This window comes from Pituophis catenifer, unplaced genomic scaffold (genome assembly GCF_029215685.1).
Source record: "Pituophis catenifer annectens isolate HBS135680 unplaced genomic scaffold, rPitCat1.0.hap2 SCAF_3, whole genome shotgun sequence".
NCBI classification, from domain to species: domain Eukaryota; kingdom Metazoa; phylum Chordata; class Lepidosauria; order Squamata; family Colubridae; genus Pituophis; species Pituophis catenifer.
In genome coordinates, this window is record NW_027256883.1 from 28,553,834 (window position 1) to 28,579,212 (window position 25,379).

The window sequence follows — 25,379 nt, forward strand, 5'->3', positions numbered from 1 at the left end:
TTATCTGTTGTACTCAGGAAGCAAGGAGTGGCTTGTATTGGTGATGGACCACATGTCATTGTTTTAACCATTCAGTCATATGTGACTCTTGATAACTTTATAGGCAAGTGCTCTCCATGCTACCCTGTCAAGTACAGCTTCTTTCAGTTGTTGAATGTTCATCTTTGTATCAGTTTTGATGTTATCAAGACAGCATGTTCTTTGCTTGCCCCTTCTTCTTGTTCCATTAACCATTCCTAGCATCATTGACTTCTCCCTCTGTAATGAATTTGCATGCATGACATGGCCAAAATAAACCAGATATAGTCAATATCTCTGATGGGCCAAATAAAAAGTAAGGATTTGACCCAAGTAAATGGTAATTCAGGTACCCAACTGTGGATAAGAGTGTAGGTTAAAGCAACATAGCTTAGTATTATGGGGACATGCAAAGTAGCTTAAATCTAACCTTAGTTTGTTAAGCAGGAATACTAGGTTTGGCCAGCACGAACAAAGAGTCAGAGTTCAATTCTTTCTGAGTCACACTTTTATTCAGATCTGGAAAAAGGAGGGTCCTTCTATAAAACTGGAAAAACCCCAAACGATTTATTCAGCATGCCTTTATACTTTAGTTGATTAAACAAGAAGGAAATACAGTTGTTTGACAAAAGTAAATAAAAAGCAGAAGTAGCTACAATGTCATTGTTCACCAAGTACATTTAGAAAGAAACATACTTTATTTAGTAACCTATTGCACCGTATCTGTGGTTTCCTGTCATACCTTCCCTGGGCTATGGACAGTACATGTTATTACAACTCCTTTATTTTCTTTAATTCAACCATTTCAATGCTTAATCGTCTTAATCCTGATCAACACGCTTTCAGAACAGTGATACAGTATCATGATCTATTATGTTGTTTTGATTTGGTTTCTTTCCTGTTATTCTCCAGTTTTCATCCAAAAAATAAAATCCATTATTACATTTTCAACTTAATGTACAGGCATTTTATAAAAATGTTGTGTGAAAACTTTAGCAATAATTTCCTTGAGGTTATTTCTTATGTACATTTTCCTGTCACAAAGAATCTTTCACAAATCAATGTTCTGGTTTGTACTGATTTTATTCCAAAACTCCCATGAACCTATATATTTATTCTGTTTCTATCTATGTAGAAGCAGAGCCTGTGTTTTGAAGGATCATTCACATCCACTCTTTCATAAATACTGTATATACCAGATGATTTACTACATCTATAACCATGACTAGCTAATTATTCCCCATATTGGCTATGGAATTCTGGGAATTGCAGTCCCAGAATTAAAATCTCCAAGGCTGAGGAACAATAATGTGAGCAGCAGCATCGTCACATTATCTGCAACACACAATTCTGTTGTAGTTTATAGCTAACTAACTCAGTAGTGTTCATTCTGGCCTTGTGAGATTCATTAGACTTCAGCTTCCATCATTTTGAGCCGTACTGGTTGGGAATGATGGGAATTGTTGGCTGACACTTCATGAAGGCATGCGGCTGGGAAAGCCGGCAGGCCAATTCAAAAAGGAAGGAGACAATGTATTGTGTTATGGAAAATGCTTTGTTTTAATACTATTTTTCTCCACCTCTCTCCCAATTTAGGTGGAAGGTCTAGATCAAAATAGCAAAAGGGTGCAAGGCCCTTATTCTATCATCATAAATGTTGTGGATATCAATGACAATGCACCCCAATTCAATAAATCACGCTACTTTGGCAAAGTTAGACAACACTCCAGAGCAGGTATTTGTTTCCATATTTATTTTGACTTATGTTTGAGCTTCCCATAAATTTTAAATATTAAACATGAAACTGAATATAATATAAAAAGCTACTTTCCCTCTGTCTATGGAGATTCTCAGTCATCCAGGTCATGGTTGTCCCAAAGGTGCTTTTTCAAGAGGCAACTGGACTTTCTAGTTTTTTCTTTTTCTTCGAAGACGCTTTGCTTCTCATCCAAGAAGCTTCTTCAGCTTTGACTGGAATGGTCCATTCCCCACCATCCAGTCAGAGCTGAAGAAGCTTCTTGGATGCAAAGTGAAATGTCTTCGAAGAAAAAGAAAAAACCAGAAAGTCCAGTTGCCTCTTGAAAAAGCACCTTTGGGACTCCTTTCCCTCTGTTGTATTTCCAAGCAATCATGGAAGACTATGACAAACAGGCTAAGTTCCTGAAAAACCTACAGAGCTATTTTTGAAGAAGCTAGCCCTTTCGATGATCCAAATTTAATATGCATCCTGGATGCTTCTTTATTGGGCACACCTTTAAAGACAAAGCACCATGTAAAATTAAATGCCATGTTTTTCTCCTAAATTTATGTAACTATTTCAGGGATCCAGGTGAAACCCCAAATATACCTTTGCAACTTTGACTGAAGAGCAGAGTATAGTACTATTCCAATTTCCTCCCAAGTAGACTTAATTCAATCTATCCTAAATTACTTGTCTTCATATCCACTTTGGGGTTTCTTGAAATATTAAGCTGAGGAACCAGATGGGAAAAATGGCTAAAAGATGTAACAGTTGACATGTGAAGGATATTTATTATTATTTATTTATTAGTTTGATTTATATGCCGCCCTTCTCCGGAGACTCAGGGCGGCTTACAATGCTTTTAAGCAATAACCTTCATACTTTTGTATATACCTGCTTAGTAGGGCTTTTCGGCCCCCCTAAGCGGTGTTCTATTTTATACAAAGTCAGCTTATTGCCCCCACAAACCGGGTCCTCATTTTATCTACCTCGGAAGGATGGAAGGCTGAGTCAACCTTGAGCCTGGTGAGAATTGAACTCGCAGTAATTGCAGGCAGCTGGCAGCTAAATACTACTTTAACAGTAGTTTAGTCCACTGCACCACCAGGCTTCTTATATAAAATATAAAATAAGAGGGCCAGTGAAAAGTTATTAAAAGAAAGGAATGTTCCCAGGGTCTTACAAATCAAAACCATGTGAAAAAGATAATCCCCCCTCCCTTTAAAATTAGCTAAACTTGCTAATCCTGACCTGGATGGATTTTCTTGATGTTTCTAACCAAAAAAATTATGCTTAGGATAGATTGGCATTTATGTTAAAACTCAGTGATTCTCCTTTAGTGCAGAGTGAGACTTTCCTTTTCCAAATTGTGTTTCTTTTCTTTTTTTAAAAAAATCCACCATACAGGAAAGCCTTTCATGTATGTTACTGCTTTTGACCGCGATGATCCCAGCACCTTACATTCAAACCTCAGCTATAGTATCCTTCATCAGTTTCCCAGCACTGATGAGATGTATTTTCAGATTGACAATGTTACAGGAGCAATTTCTACAACTGAAACTGGTAGGTAACTTTTCTTATAGTGATACTACGAATGTATAATGAAATACGGCATTCATTTATACAAAATATGAGAGGTCATGAAAAGATATTAATATAATATAAAATATAAATGTATTAGAAATATATACATACTTGAATAATATTTGCATTAGATAAATAATATAGAATTGTTACTGTGTATTATAATGGTATACATTATGTTTTTTTCTTTATCTGATTTCTTGCACCTTTTCATTAGAGTGCTTTTTGTCTATTGTTTTCTTTGACACTGTTACCTTTGTGTTTTGCTTTTTTCTCTTTTTTGTTATTAATTAAAAATCAATAAAATATAAGATGAAAATAATTAAGTCTTGTACAGTTTAACCTAGACTTCATTGGTAACATATGGCCATGTCAAAGTCAATAGTCTTTCACATTTCTAAATCTAATTTTCTCACATTTGGGAAACATGCCATTTCCAAATAGACTTCAAATCCCCAAGTAAACTCTTAGTCAAACCAATCCTAGAAGATTTAAATCCCCCCCAATGTAGAATGGAGTCCCAATGTTTTACTAGCTACATAGGGTTTGGTGTAAAAATGTGAAAGATACATAAAAGAAACCATTACATAACAATTGAGTGAGTCCAGAAATATTTCACGAGAAGAGTCCTTCACTCCTCTGCTCACAACAGAATACCTTATGCCACCAGACTTGAAATTTTGGTCTTAGACAATTTAAACTATGCCACCTTTGGTCTGACCTAAACGTAGTACACAAAATTATCTGCTACAATGTCTTACCTGTCAATGACTTTTCCAGCTTCAACCGCAACAATACATGAGCACACAATAGATACAAACTTGAGGTAAACTGCTCCAAACTTGATTGCAAAAAATATGACTCCAGCAACAGAATGGTCAATGCCTGGAATGCACTACCTGACTCTGTAGTTTCTTCTCCAAGCCCCCAAAACTTTAACTTTAGACTGTCTACTGTTGACCTCAACCCATTCCTAAGAGGTCTGTAAGGGGCATGCATAAGTGCACCAACATGCCTACCATCCCTGTCCTACTGTCCCCATGTATTCGTATTCTTATCCTGTATTCGTAATCATGTTTATATTTATATTTGTTAGCTTATGTGTTTGACAAATAATAAATAATAAAAAAATAATAACATCTGGCTCCAGTACTTTGCTGGGCAAATGTGATGTAACTTCTGAGAAAATGATGACTGGCAACCCTGGAAACTTAGCAAAAGCACCAATATTCTCACAAATGCAAAATATTTATGCAAACTGAAGAGAAACCAACGTTTCTCCCACAAAAGATCCATTCCCCAAAAGCCTCCACAGTCATACATCATCAAAATCCGCAGATAAATGAAGCAGAAATAGATTCCTGTGCTGTTATATGTTAAAATGTCTTCTGTAGCTACTTGGTATTTGGGATCCTCGATAGACTTTGGCAGAAGAGATGAAAAGAAAGAAAACTAGGAATTGACTAATCACCTGTAAAACTGACTTTCACATATCTATGTTTGGAAACCAGGGTTACAGCAGAACCTGCCATTATTCAGAAACATAAATATTATGGTAACAATCAAGCTTTATGAGAAAATAAGTGATGGGGTTATTGCTAAAGAAAGGGAGTTGTAATTGTTTCAGAATGTAGGAGAAAGAATGAGTGCATATTTTCAAGTTTTATTCTCTGTAACATTATTAGGAACAAAAAACTTGGACCCAACAATACAGAATGATTTTGTCCTTGCGGTGACAGCAAAAGATATGGCAGGACAGTCCATAAATTGTTTTGCTACTGATACTGATGTGTCGATCACTGTTTTGGAAAACGTTTGGAAATCTCCTCCAGAAGTATTGCTCATGGAGAACTCTACAAAGCCACACCCCATGAACATCACTCATGTAAGCTCCTAAAATTATCAGGCAACTCACCATCAATTATTAAAGACACAGTCTTTGACTTCCACCATGTATGCTGCAACTGGGCCATTCAGCAAATTCACTTCTCAATAGCAGCCAATTGAGCAATGCCACTGTAACATGAAAATATGATCTTGGATAATTAGAATGATTACTGTGAGAAAAAATATAGAGAGAAAGAATGGAATTGTTACATGATTGTAACAATTTTATATTGCCATCTAATTTAATTGGCATGAGATTCCCTAGAGGCGGTGGTGGGTTGCCCCCGGTTTGGACCGGTTCTCAAGAACCGGTAGTAAAGGTAAGTAGAATCTACCCCTGCCTAGAGGGAAAAGAAGTTCTTCCTTATGTTTCACAACATGGGCAGTTGTCATAATAAGCTTGGATAGTTTTGATAAAGAGGATAGAAATATCGTTAGAGATAAATCTGATAATGTCATATATAATGGAAACATGTTGATATCACACAGGGGTGGGTTCTACTTACCTGTACTACCAGTTCGCAACGGGATCTCATGCACGTGCTCGCTTCGTTCGTACATGCGCCTTGCTTCTGCGCATGTGCAGATCATTGATGATGACATCCCGGGCGGTGAGCAGGGCCTCCCGCCGGTTTTACTACCGGTTCTTGTGAACCGGTCTGAACCGGGGGCAACCCACCACTGATATCACATTGATATCATGTTGAGTGATATGTTGATTGTTCGATGCCCAGAGCATTTGACTGGCTACTGTGACTAGTAGAAAAAGGAATACTGAAAGGTAATCTTTGACCTAAATATTATCTCCAGATAATAGAAATCTTTATTTGAATCTCTAGAACCTAAAAAGCAAAAGTGTCAGTCCACTGGAAAAGAATATCAACAAATTCATATCTGGTTATATCTCTACTATTTCAAAATGATCATTTTCTTTGAGTTGAGCTCCAACCAGGTGAATTCATGGATGCACAAATATAGTTTTAGCACCAAAATAGAAGCAGTTTCCAATTTTTAACTTTGAGACTATTGTATTTTCTGCTGTTCTTCCATCCAAGTAATAGCCAGTGCTTATTCTACATAGGCCTTTGCCATGATTATCTTGTAAGCACTTGAGCAATAATCTCATTAGACTCATTGTCGGGTGCAAGAAATCAGGCGCCAGGATAGAATTCAAAAGCATTAAGAGTCAATGGACTTCAAGGGTCTGGACCTAGGTCTTTTACTGAGGCATAGTGACTCCAAACTGATGACACATTTGACCCCGCCTTCGGACTCAACCTGGTCCTCTCTTATACCCATCCAGAATATCAACATGCACAAAACTTCGATTTTCCCAGAACTCTTCAATAGGCAAGAAGTTACAAAAAGCAACAGAGGAGGATAATGCAAGAGAGCAAAAAATGTAGGCCAAATACAAGGTTGTCAATATACTATTCGAGATTCCTTCCAAACTTTTTGAACATTTTATAGATCTGTCGTTTCTTTCTCAAATAACTGATTGGTAGTCTTCTGTTAATGATGGCAATTGGGATTGGAATTATTATTAATTAAATTTATTTGCCACCCATCTCATTTTGAAGCAATTCTGGGCAGTTTACGCTATAAAGGAACTGGCATTGCTAACTAGCATGTTGGAAAGCACTATGGCACATGACTGCACTGCTTAGCAATGGTAATTCTGGCAGTCCCAGTTGCATTAAAGAGAGAGAGAAAATATTTTTTAAACCATCTATCAGGTCAACATTTTTCATTTCTATACTTGCTGTTTACTTTTACACTGTAATATTAGGTACAATGGAATGATTCACATGCAACGTATCAAATTCAACCCATAGAAAAGTATCCTATTGAACTCCCATTTACAGTTGATCAGAATGGAACAGTTTATGTAACTAAACCACTAGACAGAGAAGAGAAAGACTACGTAAGTACATGAAAGTGGATAGCAGGTATGCTTTAAAATATGGGGAAAGCTAAACTACAGTGCCTTTCAGGTGGTTATCTACTTGCATTTCATTATCAGCATTGCATTCTATGTTAGTTTTTTAAATTAATTATTGTTTACTCAGCTTATTAGATATCAATATTTTCAAATAAATTATGCTACTCTTGAATGGGTTTGATATTTATTAGTTTGGTTTATTAGTTCAATTTATTTATTAGTTCGATTTATATGCCGCCCTTCTCCGGAGACTCAGGGTGGCTTACAATGCATTAAGCAATACCCTTCATACTTTTGTATATACCTGCTTAGTACAGCTTTTTGGGGCCCCCTAAGCGGTGTTCTATTTTATACAAAATCAGTTTATTGCCCCCACAAACCGGGTCCTCATTTTACCTACCTCGAAAGGATGGAAGGCTGAGTCAACCTTGAGCCTGGTGAGAATTGAACTTGCAGTAATTGCAGGCAGCTGGCAGCTAAGTCTACTTTAACAGCAGTTTAGTCTGCTGCGCCACCAAGGCTCTTGAAGCCTTTGCTCCATATGAGATGGAGCAAAACTCTGACAATGTAGTTTGTACTACATTAGTAATTCCTTAAACCCGTGTTAATTATTCCTGCAGTTTTTAATTCTATAATTTTAATTATATATCCTATTTCAGTATTCATTCAGTATCTTTGCAAATGATGAGGAGGGAGACAGTCTGGCTGAACCAGTCACTGTTTCAGTCCGGGTTGTAGACATCAATGACAACCCACCTGTGTGTGACGAAGTTCTGACTAAATTTGAAGTTCAAGAAAATGAGAAAGTGGGTAAGAAATATTGCATTTCATGTGCTGCATGGGCAAAAAGAATTTAACGCAAAGCTTCTTTGGAAGTTAAATGAGTATAAAATTTAATATCACCATATCAGTTCTTATGAGTTTGAATAGCATAAGACCGTGATGACGAACCTATGGCTCGCGTGCCACAGGTGGCACATGGAGCCATATCTGTGGGCACGTGAGCGTTGCCCTAGCACAGCTCCAGTGCACATGCGTGCACCGGCCAGCTGATTTTTGGGCCTTCTGGGCCCACCAGAAGTCAGGAAATGGGCTGTTTCCGGTCTCCGTAGGGCCTCCGGGGGGGGGTGGGGGAGGCTGTTTTCACCCTCCCCAGGCTCCAAGAAAGCCTCTGGAGCCTGGGGAGGGTGAAAAATGGGCCTACCGGGCCTACTGTGCCATTGCGTGCCAAAAGCGGGGGTTGCACGGGGAGGGGGGTTGCGTGTGCATGCGCGGCAGGTGGGGCGCATTGAATTATGAGTGTGGGCACACGTGCACGTGACTCCTCTGCGCTCCCCCTGCTTTTGGCACGCGACTGCAAAAAGGTTAGCCATCACTGGCATAAGAAGTTCTAATAGAAGGGTTCCAGACATTTCACTACCCAACTAGGTAACATCATCAACACTCGCACATCTGAAAATACATACATGGTTAGAGAAAATGATAAAGCAACACATAGACTTAAAACCAGAAATATTTTTGTTAGGTATATTTCCAAAAAATTATAATAAAGGGGTTACATAATTAATAATACATGTGCTGACAGCAGCGAGAATTGTATTTGCACAATATTGGAAAAATGAGGATACACCTACAGATGAAAGTATAATTAGAAAAATATTAGACTGTGCAGAGATGGACAGACTGACATTAATAATAAAAGATAAGGAAGAAACAGAATATCTTTTAACATGGGATTTGTTTTATCAATGGTTAGATAAAAGAGATAGAAATTAGAGGATGAAAGATTACTGATATGTATAAGTAAATGATGCAAGAATTTCATTAGATATAAGTAAACATCAGTATTATTATTACGGTTGTTATTGTTATTATCATTATTACTACCAGTATTACCATTAACACTTTGTATAAGCAAATTGATCCAGACAATACATTGTTTATTAAACACTTATGTATTTTAAAGAAAACAATGTATAAATAATAATAATAAAAAACCCACTCACACATCTGAAAGCAAATAGCTCAGAGAGCACCAAAAATTCTACAGCATGAACTACTTATGCAGAGGTGCTAAATATACAATTTAGGAGTTGTTGAGAATAAAATCGACACACTTCAAATGAGACTGCGCCTAGTCTCATCCTACCAGAGAATTAATTAGTGCTTGGTTCCCATGCTCAGGACCTAGATGGCTTCTCTTATCCCCCAGGAGTTACCTTGACCATACTAAAGAACCAGTCCTATCCAAATAGATCAGGTATGAAAGAAGATGGTCAGATCCTTGGGTCTGTAGTACTGAGAAGAACAGCTATTTAGAAGTTTTAGTCTTTCCAAAATTGCATGTCTGCATCATGTATGGATGTCATGTCTTAATGGGATTGGCTAATTTATGGCTTAGTCCCTTGAGAACAACCAGTTAATATAAGTAATCATATATCATAGCATGATATATGAAATGTGCTCTTTTAGTTTATTCATCAAAGTGTGATCAAGTAAGTACTAAGTTCTCTGATTTGATAAGATGAGTATGAGTTGAGGTCATGTATTAACATTGGGTAAATGCATATTTTGTGCTTGGCCCACTGCCTACGTAGGTCATTCATCAGTTCCTCAATAAAGAAATGAGGTGACCACCTCCTCTCCTACCCTCTCCTCTTGAGAAATTGTAAATGTATCCTGAACCTACATCTTCCAGATCTGCTTCAAAACTACTGTTTTCTAACCTCACCCATTTTTATATCTTCCAGAATGGATGGTTTCCTGTTCTTTATTCCTTTCTAATAACAAGTTCAATTTTCTGCAATGCTTTGCATACCCTCCTTCCAGTAGCTGGCTACTGGGCTGCTGCATTTTCTGCTAGTTGACAGTTACTATATTTTTTAAAAAATCTTGAAATTGATCCAACAATAGGCCATTAAATTGATGAGCAAATGTCAATCCTAAACACTCATGCTCCATTCAACACACCTCCCAGCTGGCACCCTTTTCATTAATATTAATATTAGCAATATTAATAATTATGCATATAGATTGATCCTAAAGCATTTTGCTACTGTATGGAAAGGTCCTTTATACATGCAATCCCCTCACTGCAAAGATGAAGTTTGGGGAAAAAAAGTTATTTTGCTTATCACTAATCGTTTTTTTTGGCCACTCTGGATTCCACTGAAAAACATTAGCTGCCTTTTGTTCGGTTTTAAGGAGATCATGTTCCACACAAATAGCTCTATCATGAATTTGTGAGTAAGTATATATAGAAATCTTGTTAGTTCCCTTGCCCAATCCCAAAAGTTACATTTGTCTTTGTATAAGTAATTTATTTTATTTTCTACTATGCTTGTTTGCTATTGGTCTAACTACAATTTTCTCTGCGACCAACAGGGAATTTAATAGGAATTGTCCTTGCCTCAGACAATGATGAGAAGGGGTCGCTTAATTCTCGCCTGAAGTTCAGTCTTTTGGATCAGAACCCCAAAATTCCACAAGACAATCTCTTCCGTATAGAATTGGGAACTGGGTCAGTCCACTTATTCAAATCGGAATTAAACAGACAAGTGGCCAAAACTTACTATTTGGAGGTGAATGTGACAGATTCAGGTCAGTGCATTACACATTACGTGTATTCCCCAAATATTCTGTTAAAGCCACATGGATCACAAGATAGGGGTCGTTGAGGCCGCATCAGAGTTATGTTTGACCTTGGGGGGTCAGACTTGGCGTGGCCAGGGTGGGTGTGGTCACCTCAATGTCATTTGTGTCGGGGGTGCCTGTGGAGGCCGGAATGCTCTGCCAGAGAAAATGGGCTCCTGAGCTCCATTTTTGGCTGTGACAGCCTCCTGCAACCCTCTGCCAGTGAAAACGGAGCTCGGGAGGACCCGTGCACGGCCTTCCCGAGCTCCGTTTTCGCTGGCAGAGGCACCATGGGCTAGTCCTTCACTGTTTCCAGGGTGGCACCGTGGCCCAGATTTAAGTACCCCATGGGCCAGATCCGGCCCCTGGGCCTTGAGTTTGACACCCCTGGTCTACACTCTCTCATCTATATTTCTTTCATTTCTTCCATCCATCCCTTTTCAGTCCTTTTCTCAATTTCTCCTTTCATCAAGAGCCACACATGTAAAAGCAAAATTACAAATCTTTCATGTGCTCCTTTTAAAAAGAAAGTGTCCGTAAGTTATGGTCGAAAAGGGCAATATGCTATCTACATGGTACTGCGACTGAAGCTCTACCTGCAACTCCACACTCCTGAGCTCCTTCTTATAGACTTGAAATACCTTTTGACCATGCTAATGAATTTCATGGCAAGATTGCTGAAAATTGGTATCACCGTTTCCTTCTGTGTTGGAGTGGGAGACATGAATATTCAGACATAAGCTCTAAAATAAAGGAATAACATTAAAATCCTTTATTCCCCTTGAACTAGTGGGAGTAGTACTAGTACAGTTAGCCCTTGATTTATGATCAGTTGCTTAGTGACTGTCCAAATTGCAATGAAAGCCAAACCTAAATGACCTGGATTCAAAGTTCTGATGGCTGCCCCTCCCTCCCCCCATGGCCACATAATCACATTTTGGGTTCTCAGCCACCAGCAGGGTCTTGCATCCCCATGATGGCAAGTTTTGGGGTTTTTTTTTGGCAAAAACCAACTATTGCTTCTGATTTTTTGGCAAAAAAAGAAAAAAGAGCCCATTGTGGAGGAATGGATTTGCTTAACAATCACAGCATTCATTTTATGACCACCACAAAAAAGCCATAAAATTGTGTTGGTCACGTTATGACCTGCTTAATGACTGGCACGATGTATGACTAAATTCCAGGCTCAGTATTGGCTGTAAATTGAGGACTGCCTATATTCTTATTTGTTAGACATATTTTTTGTTTTTCCTACAAGAAGTCAAGGCAATGCACATTATCACTTGCTTCTCAGATTCCTCACATCCATCCCATAATGGCAACTTTTGGTAGAGTGGGCTAAGAGGAAGTGACTGGTCCAAAATTCATTCTTGAGCTTTCAGAGCTGGGGTGAATTTGAGCCTGACTCCCTCTGATTCTATACCTATGAAGGGCTATTAATTGCTGTGAGATGTTTTAGTTATATTTGATGTGTCTAAAAGGTTTGAGAATCTGTTCTGTGCAAATCAGCTTACATTTGATTTCATTATATCCTTTTCCTTGTAGTTTTCTCAACTATATGTAAAGTGCAAATTCAAGTCATTGACATCAATGATAAGATCCCAATATTTGAAAAATCAGATGTGAGTATCTTGTTAACTAGTTTTGCCTTCACAAGACGTTGGAAAAATGGCAAACTTTTGGTTTGACAGTATCCTCTTCCGAGATATTTGCTTGGCATGTACATGTTGTTGTTGCATATCTGTGGCTAGTTAGGTAAGTCTTTCCCAAGTCAATTCCCATCCGATATTTTAGGACTACAATTCCCAGAACATCCAGCAACAGACATGTTGAATGGGAATTTTAAAAGTTGTAATTCTTAACGTTTCTGGAGGAAATCAGATTGCAAAAGTCTGCACTGGAGCTCAGAAGAAACTCAAAGAAAAAATGTTGTTGATTTTTTTTTAATAAAACGGCTCCACACAGTTACTTTGCCCTATTCTCATCTCAGACTGGTAGGATTAACACTGCCTAAATTGAAGTACATTCTTACTACATGAGTCCTGAAAAGATCCATACTATGCTGCTGCTGTCCATACAGCTTTAATATACATGCCACTTAAAGGCTATGATTGGTAGATGAAATTGCATCACCATCTAGCATGTGAAAATTCTCCTCCAACTGGCACACACAATGTTCTGATTACTGCATGCACTCATCTTTTTTCTTTCCTGTCGGTTAACTTTTTATTTTTAAAAATATCTTTATAACAGGGGTTCCCAACCTCTGATCCGCTCACCAGTAACTTGTCTGAGGCTCGATCTGGGCCGTGCAAGTGGTGGGTAAGTGTGCAAAACTCCATTTGCACAAGTGGAGGGCATGCACAAAAATCCCTCCCATCCCCATCACCACTGCTGCCATTGGTCCATATAGCTTGAAAGTTTGGGGACCTCTGCCTTATAACTATCATTTGATTGATTCAGCATTCAACCTATAGATCTGTAGGTGGCAGCAAAGAGTTATTTATGCTTCTTGGCTGCCAACTGGTGATTGGTTGGATTTGTGCAGCCCAGATATGATTGTGCAAAACTGTTGGTGAACAGCTGAAGTTTGGAAAGAGGCTTTGCTGTGGATGTCAGTGTGAGAATTGTGATAATGTGAGGAAAAGGAGGAGCCAATTAGATAGGAAAGGGAATTTTCCACCACATTACAAAGAAAAAGAGGTAGTCCTTTTATTATGCTTTCAATTCAGGGGTGGGGTTCAACCGATTTAACAACTGGTTCGGTCAATGTGCACTTCGTGCGCTTCGTGCACGCACACACCCTTTGTGCACGCGCCTAATGCACTTGCGTGCAGCGTTCAAAATACAGCAATTTGAAGCTCAGCTGCTTACCTTCTAAGGCAGCCCCGGTAAGTAGAACAGCGGAGGCATATAAATCAGTTGAGCCAGAAAGAAGGAAATATAGGATTGGATAGGGTGGAAGTGGGTGGGAGGGGCCAGCTGATCGTCAGAACTACCGGTTCGCCCAAACCGGTCCGAACCAGATGAATCCCACCTCTGTTTCAATTACCTTTGTTAGGTTGGAGAAAGATAGTCTATCATAAGGCTTTGCACAATTAAAAAAAAAAATAAGGATAGTTGTAGGAGCCACAAATCCAGTCTCCCTAGCATCTAAATGAGAACCATAGAAGAGATCCTGAACCCTGAGATTACATGGAAGAGGTTCCCCCAGCACGTTTGCTGAATCAACTGGAGCCAAACAGTAAACTCTAACCCAAAGTCACTTAAGTCTTCTTCTCCGTGTGTCATGAGTTTTCCTGATGGAAGAACTTGAGCATGAATAAGAGGGAAAACACCATTTTCAGGACGGAGAACTTTAAAAAGTCAGACTGAGGAGATGTCCTCTAAAAATGATTAGTGGAGCATCCTCACACCAGGGCAATGAGGCTGTCTGGAGATGGTCTTAGAATATTGTGCAACAGCAAATTATGATTTCAAGTTATTACATCATGAAGCTCTCTTCAAAATAGCCAGTTCTTTTTAGAAATGTTATTTCTACTTTTCTGTTCTATTGTTTTATATTTATTGTGTTTTTCTTTTCATTCTAGTATGGCACTGTGATTGTTGCAGAAGATAAGAAAAAAGGATCTCTTATATTTGAAATACAAGCCACCGATGCTGATGAACCACACACTGGAAGTTCCCAGATTATTTACACCATCACAAAGGGTGACCCAAATAATAGTTTTACAATACTGACTGATCCAAATACAAATATAGGAGCTATTATAATTAACAAGGTGAATGAATGCCATTTCATTTATTGTTATATTAAATAGTTTTAATTAAAATTTCCTCAAGGCAAAGCAGTTGAATGACTAAGAACAATGCTACATTAATTAGCGAATAGCAATAGGATTTCTGTATGATGCCTACAAATTTAAGAAAATTGGAGAAAAATGTCTTTATATGGTTGCAGTTTTGCAAGAGATTAAAATTTTATGAGATTCTATTTTCCTTTGAGATCTTGTGAGTTTTAAGGCCAAAATACTAAATGACATAATGAATGGTTTCATACTTACCAAACCTGAAGTTGCAGATTTTTGGACAATAGTTAAAAACAATAGACTTAGAAGTCTACCCAATAAATCAGTTTCTTCTTCCTATTTCCTCCAACTATTTTTTTTTAATTTTTTTTTTAAATTTGATTTATATGCCGCCCTTCTCCGGAGACTCAGGGAGGCTTACAATGCGTTAAGCAATAGCCTTCATACTTTTGTATATTTATACAAAGTCAGCTTATTGCCCCCACAAACTGGATCCTCAATTTACCTACCTTAGAAAGGATGGAAGGCTGAGTCAACCTTGAGCCTGGCAGGATTTGATCTTACTTTAATTGCAGACAGCTGGTCTTAAATTACAGAGCTCTGTCTGTTGAGCTATCCAGGCGCCTTTTGAAGGCAGTCATGTGATAAACACACATATCTTTACTTATGGTAAAGATAAAACACAGCCATATTATCTTATTGTCTTTGAATACTGAGAAAACATAGAGATGCCACATGCTCCCTTGAGGAGACTAAAGAGAAAACTCAAAAACTCAGTCAATCAAAGCTTCATCCCCTAGATAGTACAGACCTGAGAAAATGCCTCTTGTACACCTCAATATCAGGCACTTCCCACAAGTAGGCAGATAGCCAAAAAACTGACAAATCTAATCCTAGGTTGCAGAAAATGTAATTAGTCTTTCTAAAAACTGGGCCTCTCTTCTGGCAATGCCTATCAAACAGAGAATGGTTGCCAGTAAAAACAAGGTAAAGGTAAAGGTTCCCTTCACCAGTGGTGGGTTCCTCCTGGTTCGGCCCGGTTCCGCCGAGCTGGTAGTGATGACGATATGGCGTCACCGAACTGGTTCTGCCCCCCTGCCCCCTGCTCCCCCCACCCCCCTGACCCCCCATGTTATTCTTACTTTTTATTTGGCCCCATCCCCAATCTATTGCTGCCTCCTGAGTTCCAGCTGATCGGCTAGAAGGAAAAAAACTATTTAAACTCTTGCTGTGGGGCTTCAAAGGGCCACCCTACAGCTGATCAGTGGTAAAAGGCAGTTTAGTAGTAGACCGATGCCTGCAAAAACAAATGAGTAGACCAGTGCCTCCAAAAACAAATGAGTAAACCGGTACAGCTCTGCAAACAGTTAAAAGCCTGGTAGACCAGTACCTCTGCTAAATCCTAAAGAATTGTCACATGACCATCAAGCCATGCCCACAAAATAAGCCACACCCACAGAACCAGTAGTAAAATATTTTAGAACCCACCCTGCCCCTCGCACATATGTGCTAGTCGTTCCCGACTCTACAGGGCAGTGCTCATCTCCGTTTCTAAGCCGAAGAGCCAGCGCTGTCCGAAGACATCTCCGTGGTCATGTGGCCAGCATGACTAAATGCCAAAGGCACACAGAATGCTGTTACCTTCCCACCAAAGGTGGTCCCTATTTTTCTACTTGCATTTTTTAACGTGCTTTTGAACTGCTAGGTTGGCAGAAGCTGGGACAAGTAACAGGAGCTCACCCCATTACAGGGCACAAGGGATTCGAACCGCTGAACTGCCGACCTTTCGATCGACAAGCTCAGCATCTTAGCCATTGAGCCACCGCGTCCCTAGCGAAAACAAACAAGCAAACAAATAAATACATGTTTGGCACTTTAGCATTTTGACCTTAAAACTGTTTGAGATGCGTTTGATCTGCTTTGTTCTAAATAAGCAATGATCATTCAGGGTATCTGAATTGTGAAGTTTCATTTGCTGCTGTCAGGAAAGCTCTCCATGGTTTACCAAAGAGGGAAAACCCTTTGTTTAGCTTACCCTCAGATTAGGCCACGTGAACTAGTGGGGGGGTCTAGTTCAGGGTCTACTTTGGGTCTACTTTGAGGTGGCCTGGCTGCAGATGATGGAAAGTTGTAGTGTCCTAGAATCAGTGGTGGGATTCAGACAGTTCGGGAGAACCGGTTGTTAACTTTCTGAGCAGTTTGGCAAACTGATTGTTGGAAGAAATCATTAGGGCAGAGAACCGGTTGTTAAATTACTTTTTTATTTTTTATTTATTTTCAATTTATATACCGCCCTTCTCCCTGAGGACTCAGGGCGGTGCACAGCCAGAATTAAAAACATGAAATACAAATATTAAAAACAATTAAAATCTATATAAATTTGGCCCAAAATTTAAAAAACCACAAACCAATTAAACATTTAAAAATTTAAAAAATTTCTTCCTAAGCCAGCCTGGCTTGCTAGAAAAAGTGGGTTTTAAGGGCACGGCAGAAGGCACTGAGGTCTTGGATTCTCCTTATCTCTGGGGGGAGCTGATTCCAGAGGGTAGGTGCCCCCACAGAGAAGGCTCTCCCCCTGGGGGTCACCAGCCTACATTGTTTGGCTGATGGCACCCTGAGGAGGCCCTCTCTGTGGGAGCGCACGGGTCGGTAGCAGCAGGCGGTCTCGAAGATAGCTAGGCCCTATGCCATGGAGCGCTTTAAAGGTGATAACCAACACCTTGAAGTGCACCCGGAAGACCACCGGGAGCCAGTGCAGCTCGCGCCGGAGCGGTGTTACATGGGAGCGCCATGCTGCTCCCATCACTACCCGCGCTGCTGCGTTCTGGACCAGCTGGAGCCTCTGGGTGCCCCTCAAGGGGAGCCCCATGTAGAGAGCATTGCAGTAGTTAAGGCGAGAGGTGACGAGGGCGTGAGTGACTGTGCACAGGGAATCCCGATCAAGAAAGGGCCGCAACTGGCGAATCAGGCGGACCTGACAAAAGGTCCCCCTGGTTACAGCCATCAGATGTTCCTCCAAGGACAGCTGCATATCCAGGAGGACTCTCAGATTGCGAGCCCTTTCTGTGGGGGCCAAGGACTCGCCCCCAATAGTCAGTGATGGAGTCAACTGACTATATCGGGATGCCGGGAGCCACAGCCACTCAGTCTTGGAAGGGTTGAGCTTGAGCCTGTTCCTCCCCATCCAGATCCGCACAGCCTCCAGGCACTGAGACATCACTTCAAGGGCATCGTTGGGGTGGCCTGGGGTGGAGATGTACAGCTGGGTGTCCTCAGCGTACTGATGGTATCTCACCCCGAAGCCACGGATGATCTCGCCCAGCGGCTTCACATAAATGCGTACTTGAATCCCACCACTGCCTAGAATCCTTCCTGGAGGATAGAAAGTTGGGGAACTCTGCTATAAATATATTTTGAGAAGATAATGTTTTCTTCTGATGTAAATTCCTGGTGGGTTTTTAATCCCTGTTTTAATTTCTCCTTTGCTTTTGTAGGCTCTTGATTTTGAAACAAATTCAGTGTATAACCTTACAATCAATGCTACTAATCCTGAACCTCTCGTGACTGGAATAAAGTATAATTCAAATTCATCTACTTTCTTACGGGTCCATGTTGCTAATGTGGACGAACCACCAGTTTTCCTCCATCCCAACTACATAGTTATGCTAGATGAAAATGTGACCATTGGTACCAATGTGACAACCGTAAAAGCTTTTGATCCAGAAGGATACCCAATAAGGTAAAGGCAAAAATCTATTTTTTTGGGGGGGGGAAATTAGAGTTGTAGTAATTGCATTGCTGAATCCAATCCAGAAGATTCTCCTGTTTTCTTGCCTTGAAAGAACCTCCTAAAATGTCATATTGTATTTTCATAGCCTGTTTAACTTGACTGCATGCATTTTTTGGATGAGCATAAAATATTGTATCACCAAAACATGATACAAGGTTGGGCTTGTAATCTAGGACATTTATCCAGAAAAACACCACTGAAGATTAAAAAGAGCCAAATTTAGCATGTGCAAAAGTAACCCCTGTATCAGTGGTGAAATCCAAATTTTTATACTACTGGTTCTGTGGGCGTGGCTTGGTGGGCGTGGTATGGATTGGTGGATGTGGCAGGGGAAGGATACTAAAAAATCTCCATTCCCACTCCACTCCAGGGGAAGGATACTGCAAAGTCCCCATTCCCTCCCCACTCCTGGGGGAAGGATATTGCAAAATCTCCATTCCCACCCTGCTCTAAGGCCAGCCAGGGGTGGTATTTGCCAGTTCTCCGAACTGCTCAAAATTTCCTCTACCGGTTCTCCAGAACCTGTCAGAACCTGCTGAATTTCACCCCTGCCCTGTATTACTTAAATATATTATAAAGATGTCAATTTCAGTAGGTAGAAAGGGTGTAATCCAGATTAGAGACCCACCATAGGGCTACATGTATAAACATGTAGGCATATATGAATCCAGAGGACATACACTTTTTTTTTTAAATTTGATTTATATGCTGCCCTTCTCCAGAGACTCAGGGCGGTTTACAATGCGCTAAGCAATAGCCTTCATTCTTTTGTATATTTATACAAAGTCAGCTTATTGCCCACACAACTGGGTCCTCAATTTACCTACCTTAGAAAGGATGGAAGGCTGAGTCAACCTTGAGCCTTGGCGAGATTCGAACCTGCAGTAATTGCAGGCAGCTGTTCTTAATAACAGGGTGCTTTAGACCACTGTACTACCAAGGCTCAAGGCTCTTTTTCATACTTATGGCTTGATTTTTGAGTGATGGGACAGAAAAATAAGTGGCTTTATATTTAATTCAGCAGTATAATATATACAAATCTAGTTCAAAAACCCTATAACTATATTAATTAAATATACTTCATATAATTAAATGCCATGTTAGATCTCTAACATGGCATTTAAAAATGTATTATGTTTGAATGAACTCTGAATAGGGTTGCACCCAAGGTTTTGGGGGTGACTTTTCCCCTGATACTTCATGCTGAATTTCCCTGGAATAGTAGAATAATTTTTCTAACACTTGTTAATTTCCTGTTGAAAACTATTGTCTACTGAAGCTTCTCTTTGCAACGAAGAATTGATGTGACTTTGAGGAGAATGTTAACATCTACTCAGTGTTATCAAAAACAGTCAAGATCATAGACACATTCCTGCAGTGTCTCTTGGTGCAGGAGTCAACAATTGCACAGTTGTTTTTCAGTACCCCCCTCTTCTATCCTGTTTCCATCAAAAACTTGTAACAAAAGGTGGGAAATGGATTCTCTGTGATAAGAAAGTTGAACAAATGGATCCAAGCATGTTGCTTGATTGAGAGACAGTTTGGTATGCAATAGTGATCACAGTTATGAATAAAGCACCAGGCTAGAAACTCGGAGACCATGAATTCTAGTCCCACTTTAGGCACAAAGCCAACTGGATAACTTTGGTCAATCACTCTCTCTTAGCCTTAGGAAGCGGGCAATGGCAACCACCTCTGGAATCATGCCAAGAAAACTGTAGGAATTTGTCTAGGCAGTTGTCAGGATCAGGGCCGGATTTAGATGAAAAGAGGCCCTAGGCTATTCCACTTATGAGGCCCTTTCACCTATAGTGAAAGTGTAATTTTAATTTTGCTAACAATTTGAATGTAGGCCCCTCTTGATCTTGAGGCCCTAGGCTGAAGCCTAGTTAGCCTATAGGAAAATCCGGCCCTGGTCAGGATTCAATATTGAGTTGAAGACTAAAAAAGGGAAGGGAGGGGAGGGGAGGAGAGGAGAGGAGAGGAGAGGAGAGGGAAGGAGGGGAGGGGAGGGGAGGGGAGGGAGAGGAGAGGAGAGGAGAGGAGAGGGAAGGAGGGGAAAGGAAACGAGAGGAGAGGAGAGGAGAGGAGAGGAGAGGGAAGGAGGGGAAAGGAAAGGAAAGGAGAGGAGAGGAGAGGAGAGGAGAGGAGAGGAGGCAATAAGAGAGGAGAGGAAAGGAGAGGGAAGGAGGGGAAAGGAAAGGAAAGGAGAGGAGAGGAAAGGCGAGGAGGCAATAAGAGAGGAGAGGAGAGGAGAGGAGAGGAGAGGAGAGGAGAGGAAAGGAAAGGAAAGGAAAGGAAAGAAGGAGAGGAGGCAATAAGAGAGGAGAGGAGAGGAGAGGAGAGGAGAGGAGAGGAGAGGAGAGGAGAGAGCTTAAATAGATAAACCATTTGCCAGATAAAAATGGCTCATCTGTTCTTATGGGCAATGAACAGGGCTAGGTTTCTAAAAGCGATGGAAAGAAAATGCACATATTGATGCATGCTACTGTTGAAAACAATGCTTGTTGGCTAAGTTTGTTTCTTATGTCTTACTTTCCTGGTTGCAAGGTACTTGCTGAAGAAAAATAACAGGAATTGGCTGAAGATTGATCCTGTCAATGGACATATATATACAGCTGCCCCACTGGATCGTGAACTTAACCACACCTACATAGTAGAAATTGTTGCAACTGAACAAAGTAAGAAAGCAAAACTTTATCCTCCAAGGATACCTTGGCTGTTTGAAAGGGCCTTGGACAAAGTGCCTCCTAACAGGTTCTACATTTGACTTTCTCCATATATAGTGACAGTGGCTGGGAGTAGCAAGCTATTTAAAATTATCTATGTTCATATCAATGTTACAGTATGTATTTTAGGATTACATATATATTTAACATGGCAGCTTGCACTGCCTGGAAAGTCAGTCCACAGCAGATGTGCGCGCTACTAGGAGTCTTTACCAGGGCATTGGGATGTCTTTGATGCCAAGAGATGAAGGTGGTAGCACCAATCTTGGTCTTGTCTCGATAGGTATTTTAGCAACTTATAAACTTGAAATGGGGTAACTCACAGCTTTAATAAGACAAGTTGGCAGTAATGGGGTTGTAGATAAAACCAGATCTCCTCTTCTCCATTATGAACTAGAAATTGGTTATTCATTATTTCCAGTGTCAGAATGATAGAGAGAAGTGTTTTTCTGTAAAGATCATAGCAACTACTGTACCTTCAGCCTACAAAACAATTTCTAAATTTTGAAATCTGCCCCTTAGCTCTGTTCTTTTTTTGTAATGTCTACAAGCATTACCAACCAGCTATACATTTCTCAAAACAAGTTTTAAAATATCCACTTGCTCTATTGAAATGTACAGGAAGACCATCTAAAAGCAGTGTTGTACATCTGATACTGCATCTCACAGATGTCAATGATAATCCTCCGCATTTAGTAAACGAGACTGTGTTCTTGTGCCACCCACTTCAAAGAGACAAGAGTGCAAAATTTGAAATTGCTGATCGAGATTCAGAAACTCCAAAATTCACATATTCCCTCGTTGGTGGAGTGTATGAGGACAACTGGATCATTTCTAAAGTGGATGGTAAGTATGTTTGTGATTATGGCGTGCATGAGCATACCTGTGTGCCTGCTGTTCCTTCTTATTATCCCCATTTATCTGTACTTACTTCCTAGCTTATGTTTATGTTTATACCTATACCTATGTTGTAATGTTTGACAAACAAACAAATAACACTAATAGCACCTAGACTTATATACTGCTTCACAGTCCTTTACAACCCTTTCTAGGGGATTTACAGAGTCAGCATATTGCTCCCAACAATCTGGGTCCTCGTTTTACCGACCTCGAAAGGATGGAAGGCTGAGTCAATCTTGAGCCGGTGAGAATGAAACCCCTGGCAGTCAGCAGAATTAACCTGCAATACTGCATTTTAACCACTGTGCCACCACGGCCCTTTTAAGCTGGAGACAATCTTCATTTAGAATTTCTTATCTCCTTTGTCTTAGGATACATTTGAATTACTTTTTACTTTCTTCTGTTGAACAAACACATTTATTTCTTATGGTTATTAGATATGTGAGTGCATCTCTTACTGTTTTAGGATAGTCCTCTTAAGGAATCAGGTTAAGAATTTGTGCTTTGTATCTGAAAACTGAGATTACTGCTAAAGCCAAAAAATCTTTTCCCCACTTAAATTGGGCCCATTTCTGATAAGATCTGAGCTGCCCATGGTGACTACCTACCCTGTTTTCCCCAAAATAAGACATCCCCTGATAATAAATTTTATTTTGGATTTATATACTGCCCTTCTCCCGAAGGACTCAGGGCAATGAACAGCCAAAGATAAAACACATACAATATAAAATTTAAAAAACAATTTAAAACATATTAAACAAATTTGGCCCATACTAATTTTAAAACCCCTTTTTAAAAAGCAAATTAAAATTGAACAGTTAAAAAAGAGTTAGGCCAGCCCAGCTTGTTAAAATAAAAAAGTTTTGAGGGCACGGCGGAAAGTGCGTAAATCCGGGATCCTCCGTATCTCCAGGGGGAGCTCGTTTCAAAGGGCAGGTGCCCTCACAGAGAAGGCTCTCCCCCTGGGAGCCGCCAGTCGACACTGTTTGACCGACGGCACCCTGAGGAGCCCCTCTCTGTGGGAGCGTACTGGCCGGTGAGAGGCTACCAGTGGCAGAACTTCTGGGCTTATTATCACATAATAATTGGGCTTATTATCACATGGCAATAAACCCAAGCACTTTTTTTATTTTTTTATTTTTTATTTTTTTATTTGATTTATATGCCGCCCTTCTCCGGAGACTCAGGGCGGCTTACAATGCGTTAAGCAATAGCCTTCATTCTTTTGTATATTTTATACAAAGTCAGCTTATTGCCCCCACAAACTGGGTCCTCATTTCACCTACCACTTATTTCAGGGTTCAAAAAAAAATATAAGACAGGGTCTTATTTTGGGGAAAACAGGGTACTTCTGTTATACAGGTAGTCCTACACTTACAACAGTTCATTTAGTGACTATTCAACCTTACAACATCAACCGTTGCAGCTTCCCCATGTTCATGTGATCAAAATTTGGATACTTGGCAACTGGCATGTATTTATGATGGTTGCAGTATCCTGGGATGATGTGATTCCCTTTTGTGACCTTCTGACAAGCAAAGTCAATGGGGAAGCCAGCAGTAATTCACTTAACTAATGTGGCAAGAAAGGTTGTAAATTGAGGCAAAACTCAACTGTCTCACTTAGCAACAGAAATTTTTGGACTTAGTTGTGGTGGTAAGTCAAGGACTACCTCCATCCAGGTTTAATTATTGCTACTGACTCTGCTTGGGGCTACCTTTGAAGAGCCTTCAGATACTCTAGTTGTGGCAAAGTGCATCTACATGAATGATAGTGGTTGTTCATCGGCATAACGATGTTGCACAGTTCTTCAGAGGCTGCATTGGTTAAGTCTTGTGTTGAGGCACAATTCAAGCTACTGCTGATAACATTTTAAACCTTAGAGAATAACTCAGAAATCACATCCTTCCATGCCAGGGATGGTGAACCTGTGACACCGTGCCAAAGATGACATGCCAGGACATTTTGGGTGACATTCCAGTGTTCACCAATACCCGACAACTCTTCTCAAAAGCACAACCCATTTGCATATGATTTTCAAGGCCTCAGGGGCCACACCAGTAGTGGGTTTCAAATCCTGGCGCTATCAGTCTGCTATTGGGAGTACACGGGCATGCGTACTTGCTTTGCGAGCGTGTGACTCTTCTGTGCATGCACAGAGTATTTTTGATGACATCTGAGCGGGTGGGCAGAACCTCCTGCCACCGCAGCTACCAGTTGGCCCAAACCGGGGCGAACCGGTAGCAACATACCACTGGGTCACACAAACATGGGGCGTCCTTTCACGTGGTCCCCAGAACCTCCAAGTATTGTGAAAAAATTGGGCATGCTTTTGCATAGTTTTTGGAGGCTGCATAGGCCACAGAACAGAATTGTCCATTGTATCTTAAGGAACTAGGGCCTTGGGACATCTGGAGCAGCCTTGAGTAGGGGCCTGTCAACAGAAAAAAGACTACCACATTAAGGTTAGTGGCACATGGCAAACCCTGAGGAGCACTGGGTTGCAAGGCAATTGTGCCATTCCTCAAGGCTTGCGTGCTTGGGGAACGATGTGAGGTAGTCTTTTTGAGTGGCAGCAGTGGGGCTAGGACTGAAGTAGTTCTACTTCAAGCCTGACCTCAGTGCTGCTATCGAGTGCTGCTATTTAGGGTAGTCTAGATGGGGGTTGGGCAAGATAGATAGTTAAATTCTGTTTTGTTTGGTGTGACATGCTAGCAGGGATTAGTTAGACATTCAGGAGTTCTTGAAGTTGCAAGGTCGGGCCATGTAACACCATTGCTCTGTGAGCTGCACTGGCTGCTGATTTGCTTCCACATGCAGTTCAAGGTGTCGGTAATCACCTTTAAAGTCCTTCATGTCATAGGTCCAGGCTATTGGTGGGATTGTCTGATCCCACTGTGATTGGCCCAACCCACTCATCCCGGCAGAGGAGGCATGTTGTGGGTCCCATCAGCCAGAATATTCCGGTGGGCGCGGTCCAGGAGGAAAACCTTTTCTGCCATTGCTCCTGCCCCCTGGAATGAAGTCGGCTTCAACTCTCTTGACCTTCCACAAGAGCCTAAAGACCTGGCCCTGCAGCTGGCTTGGGGCTCCAGCGTCTTCGCAATGACAGACTAACAACAGATGCCACCTTCCCCCCTGCTCATCCTATTCACACCTTCTCACTCCCTCTCCATGTTTTTTATTATTTAGTTCCTATTGTGCATAAATTTTATAAAATTTTATCTTTTTAATATTCCAAACTGCCCCAAGTCACACCCCGATGGGTGACAAACAAACAAACAAACAAATAAAGATAAATGATAGATATAGATAGATAGATGATAGATAGATAGATAGATAGATA

The 25,379-nt window shown here is 40.5% G+C and overlaps 1 protein-coding gene across 1 annotated transcript in view; it reads left to right on the forward strand.

Moving 5' to 3' along the window:
• The window catches only part of CDH17 (cadherin 17), a 47,723-nt gene that overhangs the window by 10,889 nt on the left and 11,455 nt on the right, over positions 1 to 25,379 (forward strand). The window contains exons 4-14 of the mRNA XM_070942125.1: positions 1,615 to 1,753; positions 3,167 to 3,322; positions 5,029 to 5,228; positions 7,020 to 7,154; positions 7,832 to 7,982; positions 10,557 to 10,772; positions 12,351 to 12,427; positions 14,396 to 14,587; positions 18,109 to 18,353; positions 20,955 to 21,085; positions 21,755 to 21,979. Coding sequence (XP_070798226.1) covers positions 1,615 to 1,753; positions 3,167 to 3,322; positions 5,029 to 5,228; positions 7,020 to 7,154; positions 7,832 to 7,982; positions 10,557 to 10,772; positions 12,351 to 12,427; positions 14,396 to 14,587; positions 18,109 to 18,353; positions 20,955 to 21,085; positions 21,755 to 21,979 — 1,867 coding nt within the window. The remainder of the gene's footprint in view (positions 1 to 1,614; positions 1,754 to 3,166; positions 3,323 to 5,028; positions 5,229 to 7,019; positions 7,155 to 7,831; positions 7,983 to 10,556; positions 10,773 to 12,350; positions 12,428 to 14,395; positions 14,588 to 18,108; positions 18,354 to 20,954; positions 21,086 to 21,754; positions 21,980 to 25,379) is intronic.